Source organism: Mytilus trossulus, chromosome 8, assembly GCF_036588685.1.
Source record: "Mytilus trossulus isolate FHL-02 chromosome 8, PNRI_Mtr1.1.1.hap1, whole genome shotgun sequence".
NCBI classification, from domain to species: domain Eukaryota; kingdom Metazoa; phylum Mollusca; class Bivalvia; order Mytilida; family Mytilidae; genus Mytilus; species Mytilus trossulus.
In genome coordinates, this window is record NC_086380.1 from 3,839,474 (window position 1) to 3,860,360 (window position 20,887).

At 33.1% G+C, this 20,887-nt stretch overlaps 2 protein-coding genes across 2 annotated transcripts; one reads left to right on the plus strand and one right to left on the minus strand.

Annotated features, from left to right (window-relative positions):
* Nucleotides 1–391: 391 nt before the first annotated feature.
* Nucleotides 392–805, plus strand: LOC134681526 (craniofacial development protein 2-like). Its single transcript, XM_063541167.1, has one exon. It carries the CDS (start codon nt 392–394, stop codon nt 803–805), a length of 414 nt encoding a protein of 137 aa, XP_063397237.1.
* Nucleotides 806–7,023: 6,218 nt separating this feature from the next.
* On the minus strand, nt 7,024–8,076 carry LOC134681527 (uncharacterized). Its single transcript, XM_063541168.1, has one exon. The coding sequence runs from the start codon at nt 8,074–8,076 to the stop codon at nt 7,024–7,026; it is 1,053 nt and encodes a 350-aa protein (XP_063397238.1).
* Between the last annotated feature and the right edge of the window lie 12,811 nt (nt 8,077–20,887).

Below are 20,887 nucleotides of genomic sequence, written 5' to 3' on the forward strand. Positions count from 1 at the left end.
GCGACAGCACACGGTAACTAGGACCTTGTGTCCTAGGCCTTACTGTAGAGGATCTCGGAGTAGCAAGGACCCTAGAGATGAAGTGTGTAGGCCCACTGGCGTGTGGATACGCCCTAGCACTCATCAATCTTGCCCCAGCTATGGGTTAATTGCCGGCTAGATGAAAGTCGTCAGCCTTGAAAGGCAATTCATATAAGAGAAGAAAACTCTGATATAAAATACCGGGTAGATTTGACTCGTCAGCCTTGGTCGGCAATGGATCTATAGGAAAGAAACCTTGAGTAAAGATTCTCTGGTTCTCCAGGTTGGGGATTGAGCGATAGGCCAACAACCTATCCTTGTAAAACACTTTAAAGTTACAGAAACGCGAAATGGAAGAACGACTTTTCTGATGGGAAATACCGAGGTGAGACCGGAAAACAGAAATCAGTTAGAAGGTTTAATGAATGATGTTGGCCAAACCCAGAATCAATTGGAAGCAAACATCAGGAGAGAACCTTTGGTTCACCCAAGAAAACAGATCAAGGTCGGATGCTGGAATGTTAGAACAATGTATGCATCTGGAAAGACATACCAGGTAGTAAATGAAATGAACAACTATGGAATTGATGTATTGGGTATTAGTGAATGTCGTTGGACCGGAACAGGAAATATCAACCTCAGAGGTGGTGAGACTATGCTATACTCAGGACAAACAGATAGACATGAGTATGGAGTAGCACTTATTATATCAAAAGCAAACAGAAAAACACTCATGGAATGGCAACCTATTAATGAAAGAATAATAACAGCTCGATTTTTTTAAGACATATAAAGTTGACCATAATACAGTGTTATGCACCAACGAATGACGCTTCTGATGAAGTAAAAGAGGAATTCTACCAAACCTTGAACGATGTAACAGCAAAAGTTCATAAACATGATATGATAATTGTAATGGGTGACATGAATGCAAAGATAGGATCAGATAATGTTGGATATGAAGATGTAATGGGGAAGAACGGGTTTGGTGTTATCAATGAGAACGGAGAATTATTTCGGGATTATTGTCAGACAAACAACATTGTAATTTGCTCCAGCATATTCCAACATAAAGATATTCATAAATATACATGGACGTCACCAGACGGAAACATCAAGAATCAGATTGATCACATCACGATTGACAAAAGGTTTAGAAGATCTATGGAAGATGTACGGTCATATAGAGGCGCTGATGTTGGTAGTGACCACGAACTACTTATATCCAGAGTTAAACTTAAACTTTGTAGACAGAGAGTAAATCAGGGACAGAAAAGAAGATATGACACAGATAAGCTAAAGATACCAAAAGTTGCACAAGAGTTCAAACTGGAGTTAAGGAACAGATTTCAGATATTGGAAGAAACATAAGGCATAGAAGAACAGTGGCTAGATATCAAACAAGCAATATGTGAGGTTGGTGAACAAACACTGGGATTTAAAGACAGGAAACAACCCGAATGGATCACTACCAACAGTATCCATAAAATCCAAGAACGTAGAGAGATAAAACAAAAAATCAATGCTACAAGATCACAAAGACAGAAAGAAAAGCTTGAGAAAGATTATAAGGATATGAACAAGGAAATTTCCAACAGCAGCATGAGAGGGAACAGACCTGTAAAGTCAAAAGAGGGACATATTATAACCAACGAGAAGGAACAGCTAGAGAGATGGAAAGAACACTTTGAAGAGATTTTAAATGCGAAAGATCCACCAGTACTAGCCGATATTCAGCCTTCAGATGCTGTCGATATGAATATTGAACCACCAACCATAGAAGAGATAATAAAGAGTATAAAGGCACTCAGTAATGGTAAGGCTCCAGGTATTGACAACATACAAGCTGAACTTTTGAAAACTGATGTAGGCACAATAGCAAAAGTCTTTTGCCATTTATTTACAAAAAATTGGAACAGGGAAGAAATACCAACAGACTGGCAAAAGGGAATTATAATCAAACTCTCAAAAAAAAGGAAATTTAGAAGAGTGTGAAAACTGGAGAGGAATAACATTACTATCTGTACCTGGGAAGGTCCTCTGCAGAATCATCATCAACAGAATTAAAGATGCTATTGACAACATACTGCGTAAAGAACAAGCTGGGTTCCGAAGAGGTCGAGGCTGTATCAACCAAATATTCATCCTTAGAAATATTATAGAACAATGCATTGAATGGAACAGCCCCCTATTTATCAACTTCATCGACTTCAGAAGAGCATTTGACACTATCCATCGAGAAACCTTAAAAAATAGCATGGCAAACTATGGAATCCCAAGTAAAATAATCAGGATGGTACAAGCATTTTATAATCACTTAAGTTGTGTAGTCGAACATGAGGGTAAACATTCGGAATGGTTCCACATTAAATCAGGAGTCAGACAAGGGTGTGTAATGTCTGGATTCCTTTTCTTACTGGTTATAGATTGGACAATGAAGCAAACAACACAGAAAAAGCGAGGTATCAACTGGGGAAGACTAGAGGTGTTAGAAGATCTTGATTTTGCAGATGGTATTGCGCTCCTATCAGCAACAAGAACACAGCTGCAAGCTAAAACAGATGATATACAAAAGATAGCTAAAACAACTGGCTTAGAAATAAACAAGAAAAAGAGTAAAATAATGTGTGTAAAGGCAACCAACATCCAGCCGATTACATTGAACAACGAAGAACTAGAGATAATAGACAGCTTCACATTCCTTGGATCGGTCATAGATACCAACGACAATGCAACATCTGACATAAGGAATAGAATTAAAAAAGCAAGAGCAGCATACTATAAGCTAAGAAAAATATGGACATCAAACCAATACAGTAGAAACACCAAAATAAAAATTTATAAAAGCAATGTGATATCAGTGTTGCTATATGGGGCAGAATGTTGGAAGATAAGCAAGAGAGATGGGGATAGACTTAACACCTTCAACACCAGGAACTTGCGTAGAATCTTTAAGATATTTTGGCCAACTATGATATCCAACGCAGAACTGCTACAAAAAGCCAACATGTGCAGCATAACCAACACCATTAAGATCAGAAGATGGAGTTGGATAGGTCACATCCTGAGGATGGACCCTTGGAATGATTGTAGAATCGCCTTGACATGGACACCACCAGGAAAGAGAAATGTAGGAAGACCAAAGGAAAGAGAAATGTAGGAAGACCAAAGGAAACTTGGAGACGAATGGTAGATAAGGAAAGAACAGAATTTGGATGGAGAACATGGGGAGAAGCACAACAAGCAGCAGTAGATAGACTCAGATGGAAGGCTTCCATTCGCGCCCTATGCGACACAGGGCGCTAACGGGAGTTGTAATTAAGTAAGTCTTCTCTGTATCTATGTATTTGGTGATGAGAATAAAGATATATAATAATAGACAATGAAAAGAATTCTTGAACACAACCAATCAAGAGTCATTTGAGCCTAGTTTTGACTCGAACATAATCATAAAGAAAGGGATTTTCGTTCTCTTACATATACACTGCAAACTAACATTGAACAACATGCTCTCCACCAAAAGAGGGATGAATGTGTGCTCCACAATAGTAACTAGATCCTGATCAACTGTTGGCATGGGTAAATTCAACATAGCTCTCTTCTACCTTCTAAAATTCAGTGTATCAACCTATGACATTTATGTATCCAATTTTTAAAAAGAAAGTAAATGAACATTTTCAGAACAGAGTAAGAAATGTGTGTGCAAGAGATCTGTATTTCAATATTTATAATCAGTGTTAACTATTCAAATACAACCTTTCATTATCTGTCTGATATTTATGTTGATCATACATGCTCTTGATCAGTCTGTGATTGTAAGATATTCAGTTTATTTTTTTATTATTCACAACCTGTCGTCAGTCACGAATATAGTCCCTAGTGTAAACAGTGTATAACTTGCATGTTTTATTTGATAGACTTTCCCAATTTATTTCTTGATATTAAATGCATGAAATATTAAGTAGTGGATGTAATTACATGTAAAAAAAAATTGGTGCTGAATCTTTATATTAAGTAGTGAATTTGTCCAGTTCTAAAAGGTCAAATTTTATCACGTCTGAAGCTGTCAAACTGAATTTTACACCCCATTAACACAGAATTGTCAATATTTTGAGTAAGAGCTGGTAGAAGTTTCTATAATTTTGATATTATTTGTCTCACTGGTAGTACACTACACTGTAAAAATCTTTTTGAGAAAGAGCAGGTGCGATTTTTATAATTTGAATTTATTGTCTAAAAGAAATGCACTACGAAATAACTGTGTTCTCGGGCCACTTGCAATGGAAATACATCTGCGTAATCTGTATTGTAGGAACACGAATGGAAAGTCAAGACAAAGGCAAACTTTATAAACTTGTCCTGATTTGTTTTAAATAACAAAATAATTCTTATTAAAGGTAATTGTATAAAAAGTGATAATATAATATCAGTTCACTTACAACTCGATCAAAAAGATCTTGAAAAGAAAGTAAGTTATCATTTTCAGAATTGAGTAAGTGATGTGAGGACATGGGATCTGGATTTCAATTGTTATTATTAGTGTCTATTATTTAAAATACACCTTAGTTATTTCTCTGCCATTACTGTTAATTGTACATGCTCTTGATCAGTCTGGGATTGTCAGATTTTTATTTTATTCTGTTTAATTCATTTACAACCTGTCTTCAGTCATGGGGATTTAAACCATGGTGTTGATAGTTGTCCACCATATCATACCATTTACTTCTTGTTGGACTGCTGTCTCATTCGTATATACCAATTAATCTCCTTTCAGTCTGTATAACTTCTTTTGTTTTTGGTAATGATTGCAATGTTTATTTGATTCTTTGAAAAAAAACCTGGATATAAAGGCCAAAAACGTGTTCAAACAAAGTCATAAGAAAATAAGGGGGAATCAAAAAATTATAAGATAAAAAAAACAACAGACATCTCAATTAAAAACAATACTTCATGGTTGTATCCCTATAACTTTGTCATGAAATTGTAGTTCATGTCTTGACTTTACTGTCATCAAGGCATACAATGAGAATATAAATAATTCTGAAGACATGCTTAATAAAGGCAACAGTAGTATACCGCTGTTCAAAACTCATAAATCCATGGACAAAACACAAACGCATTAAATATAAGAGGAGAACAACGACACAACACCGCCTTAAGCCTTGTATATAGTTTTACTGAAAGTTGTATAACTTCATCCATCGAAATTACACCACTGTAATTTCGCTTGAACATTATAAGCTAGAATTTATATATTCATAAGTAAACACACTAACATATAGCTACGACAGGTCTTATCCATAGTGAAACATCGGCTATAATAAATATGGGATATTTCATAACTCATTCGTTTGGATCAATATATGTAGCAAGATCACATCATTCTAAAGTTTCCAGACGAATAGATATGAAAGTATCAGATTTTCTGGAGTTGGACATTGACAATCACAAACAATAACTGGGGACCTGGCATTGTGATTTCTTCAAAATGAAAAAAATAAATTGAGTTAGACTTGGAGTTACCTATTTTCTTTAAACGAGATAGATCATATAAATCAATGGTCTTGATATAAGTCCACACCAGACATTTTGGTGAAGAATGTTGTTGTCTTTTTTAACTAAATATTTGAATAACTACGTCGTGAAAACCAAACTTGACCCTTAGTTGTCGATTGCACTGTGTTGAGAAATAAACAAAATCAAATTATTTCTAGGAAATGTTCATTCTAAGTTGCTCTGTAGCCGGTGAAATGTAATGTTTTTAGTGCAAATTATAGATACTCTAGTAATAAATTGTTCCTTAGAAATGTAATGTTCCATTACCATGCCAATGCAATACTAATTAAGAATGTCTAAATCTGAATCCATAAAATCTGGACTGTATTACGGAATATGTAAGTGCAGGTATTGCAATGATTTGATAAATCAAATGATCACCTCTATTCTCATAGTTATAGTCACACCATAAATCACATGTAAAAATGTTGTTTTTAATAAAGACAACAGACTTGTGAACGAGGGAAACATCAGAAAATACGGCATCTGTAACAACAAGTGAAATCATAGAACTTCATACTTTTTTATATAAAATTGTCAATTGGTAATTAGCATCCCTGTGTCTAGCTTGACTATTATACTAGTATAATAGTCCGAGATTCTCATAACTTCGTCGGTGCGATTTTTAAGTATTTACAATCACGAATGAACTTATTTATGATTATTTATACATTAACCTAAGTATTTGTAATTATGTTTAATGTGAAATCTTTGGTAATTTACAACAAATCAAGATTCGTTAATATTGTATTTAATGCGTGTTTCTACTGAAAAGGAACGGTGAATAATAGGTCGTGGACAATTTTCTCTTTGGTTTAAACACCAGCTACTGGCTTTGTGTTGATTGAACAATTAAGATTATTCAAAATACTAGTAAGAACGTTTCATATCCATTGAGCCCTTTCTATTATGTTTTGTGTATAAATTTTATAATAGCAATAGTTGTGATTTATTTAAATATTTTCTTGCCTTCATGCTTATTAGAAAATTATAAATTTATGTAATGTGCTAAATAAATATAATGTATATTAAAGTATATTATGGAGAAGACGGAACTAAGTTGAAATGTCTATTCCATGTGTTTTGAACAATAAAAATAAGTTTGAACTAAACTAACAATTAAGAAACAGTACTGTATTTATCAAGGAATAGTTGGCAATAACTATAATGAAAATTCAAATCTTTTATAAAAATCATGAGTGCATTTGACATATTAACATTTGAATAATATGTCCAAATTAATCAAAACTTGTTGAAGATTGGTTACATGTAACTATTAATTTAGCAATACATGAATTAAGCGATGATATAGGCTAAAAATACATCATCAGATTTCAAATGTTTGGCTTTGATCGTTCCCGATGAAGGTAAATCCAGAAAAGCGCTTCGGACGCATGAAATTATGAAACGTTGTTTTCAATTTCGTAAAAGTTAGAGTTTAGTTTATTAACAACCTATCAAGTTCAATTTATGTATTTTCTCAAAAGTTCCTATATACAGCATACACGATTGTTCTTCTGTTGCAAGTCCAATGCAATATGGAAATCTAACTCCTTTATCTTCAATATTGACGTACGTAACCAGATATCCAAAGGAATTTAATATATGAAGAAAATTGCACCCATCCGCAACTATGACATTATCTGAAGGCGTGGTTGTTAAATCATGAGGATAAAACGGTCTATCTTCAGTGTTGATTACTGAATGTCCAAAATAGGTATTAATAATGTTCTCACGCCCCAGTACTACCACTCGTTTGTTGTTCTCAGTTTTATAATCAACAATAAAAATATCATCATTGCTAGTTGCAGTTATTTGCCATGGGTAAACCAAAGTATCTTTAGTACTACCTTTCTCATACACTTTCTCATGTTTCCCATTTTTGTCCATTACTACCACCTTACCTCCACCTGTTCCTACTATTATCTTATTTTTTCGTGTTACGTGAATGGCCACAGGATAGGATGGGTCCAAGTCATAAACAGAGTCTACAACTTTGTTTGTTCCACTTTTGATCAGTTTCAGTTTCGATTCATCATCAGCTATAAGTAAGTCATTATCAGGGGTAACAGCAATGTCAAAAACGCCAGTGTTAAAACAAGATATCACCTTTAACTCATTTCCTTCACATCTGACCTTTTGCAATCCTGTATGGGAAGTGAATAATCGGATTCTCTTTTTGCGGTGTCCGTCACTTATCCACAATGAACCATCCGAGGATACTGCAAGTTCTTGAACCGGATTTAACTTGGTTTGATATGTTTCGACAAGAGCCATATCAATCTTCGAAGGGACACTGCTAGGTGAACTTCCAATATCCTTGATCGCTAGAATCCTATGTTCTCCGGCAGTTTTAATTTTTGTATGAATGTTATTCTTACATGCACTACACATCAGTAAATCACACTCCAAACATTTCCAGGAGATTTTAGGATCACGTTCACACAATTGACAATGAACTGGAGATTGTATTCCTAACTGTGGTTTCGATGAAGCCATATTGAACAGAACAAATATTTATTTACGTGGAATTTAGATATACATGTATGATATGTCTTGTTTTACTGTCTGATATTTTACTCCTTAGTTTAACAGGTTTAAACTTGTATATTGAATTCTTGGATCCAACTTGTTAAAGTATACACAATATAGATTGTACTTGTCCTAGAAAACTTTTTTTTTGTCACACTTCCTGGTGATGGCTTTGTTATCTGAAACTTTTTTGTATACTTTTAAGGAAATTTTGTAACATTTATAAGTGGATATTTATCAGTTAATCTATTGAACAATAGGTTATAATTAAGTTCTTCCTTTTTGATTTTTTTCATTATTTCAACTGAACAGTCTCTGATATGAAATACATATAATTAAACAATATCAAAGATATGCAAAAAAAAAGAAAAAGAAAAAAACATTCTAAAATCAAAAATAACTTGATTCTTAATCTTGTACGTATTGCAAAACTTATATTACTTGATCCGATATTGGGAAGAAAAGTTATTTACAATATTCCAAGAAATATCCAGTATATAAAAGGCTTTTTTAACATTGAGATTTAGTTAACTTCTCATGCAAGGAAGTAGTATTTAAAGGAAGAGCTGGACTACAACATTAGTTGTGAAATCAAATTTACTCAAACCTTAAGTTTACTGATATGAACAGTAACTAGTCAAAACAATAATTCCTCACTAAAACTTTACATGGTTTACATTCATACTTACCATTCCTACCATATCTAAGTGTTGTAATCTAATGTCTAAAACATAATTTAAAATAATTTTCAAAAGTTAAAGAAGGTTTTTCTCCACTAAAACTAATACTTAGTACATAGATTAAACAATTACAAAGGAAGCTATGCATTACTTATAAACTTTCTCTGACAATGAAAATAATCTTGAACAAAACCAATCAAGAGTCATTTGAGCATAGTTGGGGCTCGAACATAATCATAAAGAAAGGGATTATCATTCTCTTACATATTCACGGAAAACTAAACATTGAGCATCATGCCCCACCAAAAGAGGGATGCATGTTTGCCTCGCAATAGGAACTAGATCCTGATCAACTGTTGGCATGGGTAAATCCAACATAGCTCTCTTCTACTTTCTAAAATTCAGTATATCAACCTATGAAATTTCTGTATCCAATTTTGAAGGTACAATTGAGTATTATTACAACTAATTCAAAAGGATCTTAAAAAGAAAGTAAATGATTATTTTCAGAATAGAGTAAGTGATGTGTGTGCATGGGATCTGAATTTAAATCATTATAATCAGTGTTTACTATTCAAATACAACCTTTCATTATTTGTCTGATATTTCTGTTGATCATACATGGCTGCTCTAGATCAGTCTGGGATTGTAAGACATTCAGTTTATTTTTTGTTTAATTTATTCACAACCTGTCTTCAGTCATGCATGTGTTTCCAATCAACAAACACTTAGCAAGAAGCTGGTGATTAAACCAAAGACAAAAGGATTGTACACGTCGGCCCATTTTTCACCATCACTTGCAATGGAAATACAATTGCGTAATCTGTATTGTAGGCACACGAATGGAAAATAAAGGCAACAGTAGTATACCGCTGTTCAAAACTCATAAATCCATGGACAAAAAACAAAATCGGGGTCACAAACCAAAACCGAGGGAAACGCATTACATATAAGAGGAGAACAACGACACAACACCGAAACGCAACACACACAGAAACGGAACAAGCAACAGACAAAACACCACGAGAATAACAAATATAACATCAAAACCAAGTACATGAATTTGGGATAGACAAGTACCGTGCCACGTCTTATCTCAATACCTCAAAAATAAGAGAAAACACAAACGACTCAACGTTAAAATGCAACACACACAGAAACGAACAATATTATAACAATGGCCATCTTCCTGGCTTGGTATAGGACACTTTTAAAGGGGAATAAAAGTGGTGGGTTGAACCTGGTTTTTTGGCATGCCAAACCTCGCACTTTAATGGCACAGTTAAATATAACATTGAAATGACAACATAATATTACAGGACTACAATACAAATAAAAAGGAGGACATATTAGACAAAGAAAAGCATGATTAATAGATAACAAAAAGCATCAGGTTTAAAATTCAATACGCCAAAAACGCGTCTTGTCCACACAAGACTCACCAGTGACACCCAGATATAAAAGATCGAAAGTGAAAAAAGTACAAAGTTGTACAGCACTGAAGATCAAAAGTTGAAAAGGTTTTGCCAAATACGGCATTGTTTGTATGCCCGGGATAAGAACATTCTTATTATATAGAACAATTCATGCTATTGCAAACAGTAAATTTTATCAAATGAATATGAAAGAGAAATACATAATGAAACTGAAGTATTAACTAATTACAGAAAACTAAATCCGAATACATAACGCCCAGATATACAAGATCGAAAGTGAAAAAAGTACAAAGTTGTACAGCACTGAAGATCAAAAGTTGAAAAGGTTTTGCCAAATACGGCATTGTTTTTATGCCCGGGATAAAAACACTATTATATAGAACGATTCATGCTATTGCAAACAGTAAATTTTAACAAATGAATGTGAAAGATATATTCATAATGAAACTGAAGTATTAACTTATTACAGAAAACTAAACCCGAATACATGATGCCAAGTTCAATACAGCATAGACACACCAGAATCAGTCCAGGCGTCAACGCAATTAAAAAAAAATGACGTCACATACGATGGCGAAAAGGCAAACGTTATGTCACATTTGAATTTATGAAATTTAGAAACAGCGTGACGTCACACGTGAAAAACTATAATTTAAAAGTGAGCTAGAATTAGGATTGCGTTAAGATTATATTAGAACTAAATAATGATAATTCATTAAAACAAAATGTATATTGCAATACGTATTAATAGCAATTAACTGTAATATATATATGTCCAGTTTGTTATGAATCCAACTTCAAACGTAATTAATCGTACAAAAACAACACAAAAGCAAACTTTATAAACTAATCCTGCATTGTTGTTACTAACAAAATAATTCCTATTAAAGGTAATTCTATTTGAATGATAATCTATTGATAATTTCACTTAACTCGATCAAAAGGATCTTGAAAAGAAAGTAAGTGGGCATTTTAAGAATTGAGTAAGTGATGTGATGACATGGGATCTGGATTTCAATTGTTATTATTATTGTCTATTATTTAAAACACACCTTAGTTATGTGTCTGCCATTACTGTTGATCGTACATGCTCTTTGTCAGTCTGGGATTGTCAGATATTTATTTTATTCTGTTTAATTCATTCACAACCTGTCTTCAGTCATTGGGATTCAAACCATGGTGTTGATAGTTGTCCACCATAGCATACCATTTACTTCTTGTTGGACTGCTGTCTCATTCGTATTTACTAATGAATCTCCTTTCAGTCCGTATAACTTCTTTTATTCTTGGTAATGATGGCAATGTTTATTTGATTCTTTGAAAAAAAATGGATATTAATGCCAAAACGGGTTTAAACAAAGTCATAAGAAAATAAGGGGGAATCAAAAAATTATAAGATAAAAGAACAACAGACATCTCAATTAAAAACAATACTTCATGGTTGTATCCCCATAACTTTGTCATGAAATTGTAGTTTATGTCTTAAATTTCCTGTCATCAAGGCATAAAATCAGTGCCTTAATTTTTATCTTTCAAAGAATATAAATAATTCTGAACATTATAAGCTAGAATTTATATATTCATAAGTAAACACACTAGCATATAGCTACGACAGGTCTTATCCATAGTAAAATATCGGCTATAATAAATATGGGATATTTCATAACTCAATCGTTTGGATCAATATATGTAGCAAGATCACATCCTTTTAAAGTTTCCAGACGAATAGATATGATAGTATCAGATTTTCTGGAGTTGGACATTGACAATCACAAACAAAAACTTGGAACCTGGCATTGTGATTTCGTCAAAATAAAAAAATAAATTGAGTTAGACTTGGAGTTACCTATTTTCTTGGAACGAGATAGATCATATAAATCAATGGTCTTGATATAAGTCCACAACAGCCATTATGGTGAACTGGAATGTTGTTGTCTTTTTTTAACTAAATATTTGAATAACTCTCTGGAATAACTACATAGTGAAAACCAAACTTGACCCTTAGTTGTCGATTGCACTGTGTTGAGTAATAAACAAAATCAATTTATTTCTAGAAAATGTTCATTCTAAGTTGCTCTGTAGTCGGTGAAATTTAAGGTTATTAGTGCATATTATATATCATCTAGTAATAAATTGTTCTTTAGAAATGTAATGTACCATTACCATGTCAATGCAATAATAATTGAAGAATGTCTAAATCTGAATCTTTGATCCATAAAATGTGGTCAGAGTGAAGACTGCATTACGGAAATGTATAAGTGCAGGTTTTGCAATGATTTGAATAACCAAAATAATCATCCTTATTCTCATAATTATAGTCGCACAATAAATCACATGTAATAATGTTGTTTTTAATAGAAATTTAATAGACATGAGATCAAGGACAACAGACTTTTAGACGAGGTAAACATCAGAAAATACGGCATCTGTAGCAACAAGTGAAATCCTGGAACTTCATATTTTTTATACGACCGCAAAAATTGAAAATTTTTTGGTCGTATATTGGTATCACGTTGGCGTCGTCGTCCGAATACTTTTAGTTTTCGCACTCTAACTTTAGTAAAAGTGAATAGAAATCTATGAAATTTTAACACAAGGTTAATGACCACAAAAGAAAGGTGGGGATTGATTTTGGGAGTTTTGGTCCCAACATTTAAGAATTAGGGGCCAAAAAGGGCCCAAATAAGCATTTTCTTGGTTTTCGCACTATAACTTTAGTTAAAGTATATAGAAATCTATGACATTTTGACACAAGGTTTATGACCACAAAAGGAAGGCTGTGATTGATTTTGGGAATTTTGGTTCCAACAGTTTAGGAATTAGGGGCCACAAAAGGGCCCAAATAAGCATTATTCTTGGTTTTCGCACAATAACTTTAGTATAAGTAAATAGAAATCAATGAAATTTAAACACAAGGTTTATGACCACAAAAGGAAAGTTGGGATTGATTTTGGGAGTTGAGGTCCCAACAGTTTAGGAATTAGGGGCCAAAAAGGGGCCCAAATAAGCACTATTCTTGGTTTTAGCACCATAACTTTAGTATAAGTAAATAGAAATCTATGAAATTTAAACACAAGGTTTATGACCATAAAAGGAAGGTTGGGTTGGATTTTGGGAGTTTTGGTTCCAAAAGTTTAGGAATAAAAGCCCAAAGGGTCCAAAATTGAACTTTGTTTGATTTCATCAAAAATTGAATAAATGGGGTTCTTTGATATGCCAAATCTAATTGTGTATGTAGATTCTTAATTTTTGGTCCCGTTTTCAAATTGGTCTACATTAAGGTCCTAAGGGTCCAAAATTAAACTTAGTTTGATTTTAACAAAAAATGAATCCTTGGGGTTCTTTGATATGCTGAATCTAAAAATGTACTTAGATTTTTGATTATTGGCCCAGTTTTTAAGCTGGTCCAAATCGGGGTCCAAAATTAAACTTGGTTTGATTTCATCAAAAATTAAATAATTGGGTTTTTTTGGTATGCCAAATCTAACTGTGTATGTAGATTTTAAATTTTTGGTCCCGTTTTCAAATTTGTCTACATTTAAGTCCAAAGGGTCCAAAATTAAACTAAGTTTCATTTTAACAAAAATTGAATTCTTGGTTTTTTTTGATATGCTGAATCAAAACATGTACTTTTGATTATGGGCCCAGTTTCAAGTTGGTTCAAATCAGGATCCAAAATTATTATATTAAGTATTGTGCAATAGCAAGAAATTTTCAATTGCACAGTATTCAGCAATAGCAAGAAATCTTCAATTGCACAGTATTGTGCAATAGCAAGACATTTTCAATTGCACAGTATTGCGCAATAGCAAGAAATCTTCAATTGCACAGTATTGTGCAATAGCAAATATTTTCAATTGCACAGTATTGTGCAATAGCAAGAAATATCTAACTGCACAATATTGTGCAATAGCAAGAAATTTTCAATTGGACTATTTGTCCAGAATAGTAGTTGAATCAATTTAAATCATTGTTTTATACAATATACAATGTATTTTCACTTTTACTACCATTTGATAAATAAAAACAATCTTTACCATTCAGTGATAACAAGCACTTTATTTTACATTTTAATATTTTATGATGTATTTAAATGAGTAGTTATTGTTGCAAACTCCATTAGAAATTTGAATTGAGATCAGTTTTGGAAAAAGGGAAAGGGGGATGTGAATAAAAATGGGGGGAGGGTTAAATTTGTCTCCTTTCAGATTTCATAAATAAAAAGAAAATTTCTTCAAACATTTTTTTGAGAGGAATAATATTCAACAGCATAGTGAATTGCTCAAAGGCAAAAAAAATATTTTAAGTTCATTAGACCACATTCCTTCTGTGTCAGAAACCTATGCTGTGTCAACTTTTTAATCACAATCCAAATTTAGAGCTGAATCCAGCTTGAATGGTGTGTCCATACTTGCCCCAACCGTTCACGGTTCAAGCTCTGCGGTCGTATAAAGCTGCGCCCTGCGGAGCATCTGGTTTTATATATAAAGTTGCCAATTGGTAATTAGCATCACTGTGTTTCGCTGGGACTATAGCCCCAGATTCTCAAAACTTTGTCGGGTGCGATTTTTCAGCATTGACAATCACGAATGAATTTATTTACGATTATTTATACACTAACCTCAGTATATGTAATTCTGTTTAAAGGGAAATCTTCGATAACTTACAACAAATCAAGATTCGTTAATACAGTTTGCATTTGAATTTACTTTCAATGCGTGTTCCTACTGAAAAGTGACGGTGGAAAATAGGTCGTACAAAATTTTCTCTTTGGTTTAAACACCAACTTCTTGCTTTGTGTTGATTGAACAATTAAGAAGCATTTATTTTATCTGTACTTCAAGGAATCAAGGAATATTTGACAATAACAATAATGAAAATACCAATCTTATATTGAAATCATGAATGTATTTGATATATTAACAGTTGAATAATATGTCCAAATTAATCGAGACTAGTTGAAGATTGTTTAGAAATTATTTTAACAATACATGACGTTAGAGCTGCTACATCGAGCTTAAAGTTAGCCCTTGGTTCATTAACAACCTATCAAGTTCAATTTATATATTTCCCCATAAGTTCCTATATACAGCATACAAGATTGTTCTTCCATTGCAAGTCCAATGGAATATGGAAATGTAATTCCTTTATCTTCAGTGTTGATGTGAGTAACCAGATATTTAGAGGAGTTTAATATATGAAGAATATTGCACCCATCCAAAACTAAGACATTATGAGAAGGCGTGGTTGTTAAATTACGAGGTTGAAATGGTCTATCTTCAGTGTTGACTGAATGTCCAGAATATGTATTAATAATGGCCTCATGTCCCAGTATTACCACTCTGCTTTCATCCTTAATTTGATAATTATCAGCAATAAAAATATTATCATTGCTAGTTGCAGTTATCTTCCGTGGGTTAAGCAATCTAGCTTTAGAAAGACATTTCTCATACAATCTCTGACGTTTCCCCCTATCATGGCCCATTACTACCACAGTCCCACCAACTGTTGCTACTACATGTATTATCTTATTATTCTGATTACGTGAATGGACCAAGGCTCGGATGACTCCAAGTCAAAAATAGTGTCTATAATTTTATTTGTTACACTTTTGATCTGTTTCAGTTTCGACCCAACATCAGCTATTAGTAAGTCGTTATCAGGGGCAACAGTAGTGCCACAAACGACAATGTTAAAACTAGATACCACCTTTAGCTTGTATCCTTCACATTTCACTGCAATCTTCTGCAATCCTGTCTGAGAAGTGGGTAATCTTGTTCTCTTTTTGCGATGTCCGTCACTAATCCAAAGCTAGCCATCCGGGGATATTGCCAGTTCATGAACGGGATCTTACTTTGACTAGTGTCATATCAATCTTTGAAAGAGTAATGCTAGAGGAACTCCCGATATCCTTGGTCGCTTTAATCTTATGCTCTCCGTCAGTTTTAATTTTCGGATGCATTTTATTTTTGCATACACTACATATCAGTAAATAAACTCATCATAGAAACAAGGACTAAATTTAGTATATACGTCATAAGCGCCTTTCGTCTACAAAAGACCCATCAGTGTCGCTCGAATCCAGAAAAGTTAAAAAGACCAAATAAAGTATGAAGTTGTAAAGCATTGAGGACCAAAACTCCTAAAAGTTTTGCCAAATACAGCTAAGGTAATCTATGCCTGAGGTAGAAAAGCCTTAGTATTTAAAAAAATTCAAAAATGTGTAAACAGTAAATTTATAAATATAACCATATCAATGATAATTCATGTCAGCACAAAAAGTGTTGACTTCTGAGCTTGTGATACTCTCGGGAAAATAAATCTCCCCCAGCAGTGGCATCGACCCAGTGGTTGTAAATAACTCATCATAGACACCAGTACTAAATGTTGTATATACGCCAAACGCGCGTTTCGTCTACTAAAGACTCATGAGGGACGCTCGAATCCAAAAAAGTTAAAAAGACCAAATGAAGAACGAAATTGAAGAGCATTGAGGACCAAAATTCCTAAACGTTTTGCCAAAAACAGCGAAGGTAATCTATGCCTGAGGTAGAAAAGCCTTAGTATTTCAAAAAAATTCAAAAATTTGTAAAACAGTAAATTTATAAATATAACCATATCAATGATAATTCATGTCAGCACAGAAGTGCTGACTGAACAATGACAACAAACAATTGAACGAGGAAACATCAGCTTATATGGCATCCGTAAAAACATGTGAGCTCATCGCGTCTTTATAGTGTGTAATATAAACTTGTCTATTGCTTAGCATCATTTGTATTTCGCATTCTGTGACATTCCTTGCACTCGTTTAAAACCTTATTAATACATTTACATCTTTTTATCATTGTATTAAATAGTCAATATTTGGTTATTTTAAACAAAAAAGATAAGTTTATACAGTGTGCCTTTTAATTTTGTTGTTACTTTCAGTTCATTCTTGTTCACACACTTGTCTTTCCATTGTAAGTGACGTTGTAAATAGGTAGTGCACAAATTTCTCTCCGGTTCAAACACCAGCTTGATAAGAAACAGACAAAGAAGCGTTCATCAGTATTTATAAGGGAGTATTTGGCAATAACTAAAAGGAAAATCATTGTATAAAAATCATGAGTGTAATATCAAAACAAAGCAATAGAAGTATACCGCTGCTCATGAGTCGATTGAGAGAAAACAAATCCGGGTTACAAACTAAAACTGAGGGAAACACATCAACTTAAAGAGGTAAATAAAGAAGCAACAAAAACTCGGAGGTTCAACAAAAATAAACGGTCACATACATAGAAATGAACAATTTGATAACAACTGCCATATTTCTGACATAGTACTGGACATTCAAAACAAAGTTTTGAATGAACTTGGTTTAATGACTAGCCAAACCCGTTGCTTTTTTGGCAATGTTAAGAAATATATATAAAATAACAACACTATGTGACAGAAATATAACAAAAAAATACAAGAACACGAGCTCATAGCAGAGTAACATACAAATGAACAACATATAATAAACTCATCATAGATACAAGGAATAAAAATAGTCGTTACACCATGTAAACATCAAAATAACAATGAGCATCTTCCATATATGACAAACAGCCGAAGACATCACACACAGTGAGTTATTCACATAAATTGTGATATGCAAACGCCATACGACGGAGCAGAGGGTACGTTTCTGCTGAGAAATAGGATATTAATAATTTGGAATTAAGCTTGGGGAATAGTAGTGTTAAGCATAAATATCAAAGGTCTTAATGTTGCTATAAAACTGCAGAGATTGTGACATAAGATTAAGCAGTAGATCTTTAACATTATTTAGAATCCACATCTGATTGTCACCACTGGTTTAATATATTTCATCACAATATTTTTGAAGGTCATCCTTTATTGAAAATGTAGTCAGCCCTCTAGAAAGATGTTATGTCGATCATCTTGATGATCGAACTATGTATTGTTTAGAATACTTCTGAGTTAAATGAAATTTTGGTATCCAATATAATAATGTTAGATCAGACCGAGATTTTTTAGACAAATCAGACAACCCGTTTTGGGATTGCTGACCTTAAATTTGTATTGTTAAGGAAATTCTGCATTTTTTTGTTATAAGCCCGACTTTTATAAAAGATAACAATATACTGTTAACAGCAAAACAAATCAAAGAATCTACTTATAAGTTTTAATATGACCAAAATTGTCTAGAGACCCATTAAGGAGTTAATGCCCTTTAAACTAAAGTTTTCATTATCATTATTTTTCGTACATTTTTTATTATCTTTTACAAAAATCGTCTCCTCTCAATCTACTTGGCCAAATGGAATTTATAATTATTATTAGAGTAACTTGATTGAAAACATTGCTAAATCCGATGACCCTGTCCTACAACCAACATGTTTCCCGTTAGTAAGCATAGAATATAGGGGCACTCCACCGTTTTCTGTATAAGATAATGTCTGTCCCAAGTCAGGAATTTGACAGTTGTTATCCATTCGTTTGATGTGTTTGAGATTTTGATTTTGCCCTTTGACTAGGGAATTTTCTTTTTGATTTCGTCGGAGTCCAGTATGTTTGTGATATTTTTTTTATAGCAATGCAAAACAAAAATTTCAAAAGGTCACAACTTGAAAATTAATTTAAATAATGATAAGGGACAGCTTGATTAAACTTGCTATGTTTTTTTTTTATATATCCCTAGCCACATTTTAATTTAATCAGACTGCAAAAGGAGCCACATTTTAATTTAATCAGACTGCATAAGGGGTCTTCAGTAACGATAGTTAGACTACGATGGGATGACTTGATTTTTCTTCCTGGGGTGCAGTTGTTTCAGGTGGAGTGTTGATAATTTTTATTTGATATGTTTTCAGAATAGGTCAGTGTTACTTTTCTCAAAACCATTCAGTGGTGGATTCAGAACCTTTAGGGGGCTCTCTAACTGACATAAAAACTTGGGGGGACTCACGTTAAACTTCCGTGGTGATTCCCAATATAATCAACCCGAATCAAAACGAATATAACGACCTGCTACTTAAGGTTTTCTAGTTTTATCTGTTGGTCTTTCATATGCGGGTCTAAGACACGACAAGTTTGGGTCGTACTAGTGCCTGTCTTACTAGTGCTTGTCATGCTCTTGCTTTTATTTCTGTGTCTGCAACTTTTGAATTTCTTTTTAAAAACCAAGTGATTTATTCTCGTTTGTTATTCCTCAGGGGATAATCATTAACTACCATTTCTAACGGATGTGCATCTCTAACATAAATAATAAACCAGAAATAGTTCTCCTAATACTCACAATAGTGAGAAAAATCACACGAAAACACTCTAGACAGTTGATTTGAAGTAGTTGTGAAACAATTAAATTGAAGTAAAGTACAACTAATATATGCTAGTGTGAAAACCTTCACATACATTGTAAGCCATATATGTTACAATTACAAATCTGCTATTTTGTCAAATCCCTAAACATTTTTTAATGACGTTTGTATAAATTTCAACCATGACAAACTTGATAAGATTTAAATCAGCGATTTTTTTTGGCTGTGTGTTTGATTGATTGATTGATAGGTATTTAGCAACAACTACAGCAAATTTGACTATTGTCCATTTTTAATAGTAGACGAAGCCATAGTGCCCGGAGAATTCCACGAACCTTTGGTTGGAAAACTGATAATCGTTGTCAATTAAGATTGAAATCGATCGCATCTGCACATGTGGACTTCCAACTATTAAACTCAATGTTGACAGGCTAGTGATATAGTAGTCGGACAAATTTCGATATCTTGATAACATTTTATTCAAATATGTACAATAAAAAAAATCACCATACAGTACCCGGTGTCATAAACAAACATTCACATGTAGTCAATTAAGTAATATCAAAAGCAAACAAACAAAACTTTAAATGTGTTAATTCTATTGAATACCAACTAGTCTTCAGAATAAATACAATATGTCTAAATTGAGAATCCAACAATACTAAGTTTCTTCTTTTATAGATGCATGTAATTTAAACCTTGCTAACTAACAATAAAATTTGCGAATTATAAATTCAATTCAAATCTTTTCTTTTGAAAAGAAAATCATCGACGGGTGGGCAAAATCAAGCGTGTTCACAAAGGTCTCATTTACATTACACATACAATTAATAAAAATAACCCTTTCCGAATATTAGGAAGGTGTGAAAAATTGACATAATTTCAAATTAAACATATTCCTTGGATGTTTTAGATAAAATAGTCCTTTTGACTCGTTTGACCGTTTTGACTCTTCATCTCTTTATACTACACTTCCACAGTCTTCTCACACAAAAGTTATCCCATTTAATTAATTGTTCGTTTGATAAATTTGATTGAAAATGTATTTGCAGCAGCTCATATAAAGCCTTTTTCTCAAATGAGAAAGGTATATATGCTACATGTACTTACTGGCGGTGTAAAGATGATATACGCCGTAATTTAAACATTGAATCATTGGAACATTTTATTTCACATCAGGCCTCACATGAGGCATGATAGTTCAACAATATTACAAATAAAAATTAATGAATGAAAAAACATATTTACAAATGTATATATAAATCGGAAGGTGAATATCATTTGTAAACTTAGCTAAGGCAACATGAGGCATGATAGTTCAACAATATTACAAATAAAAATTAATGAATGA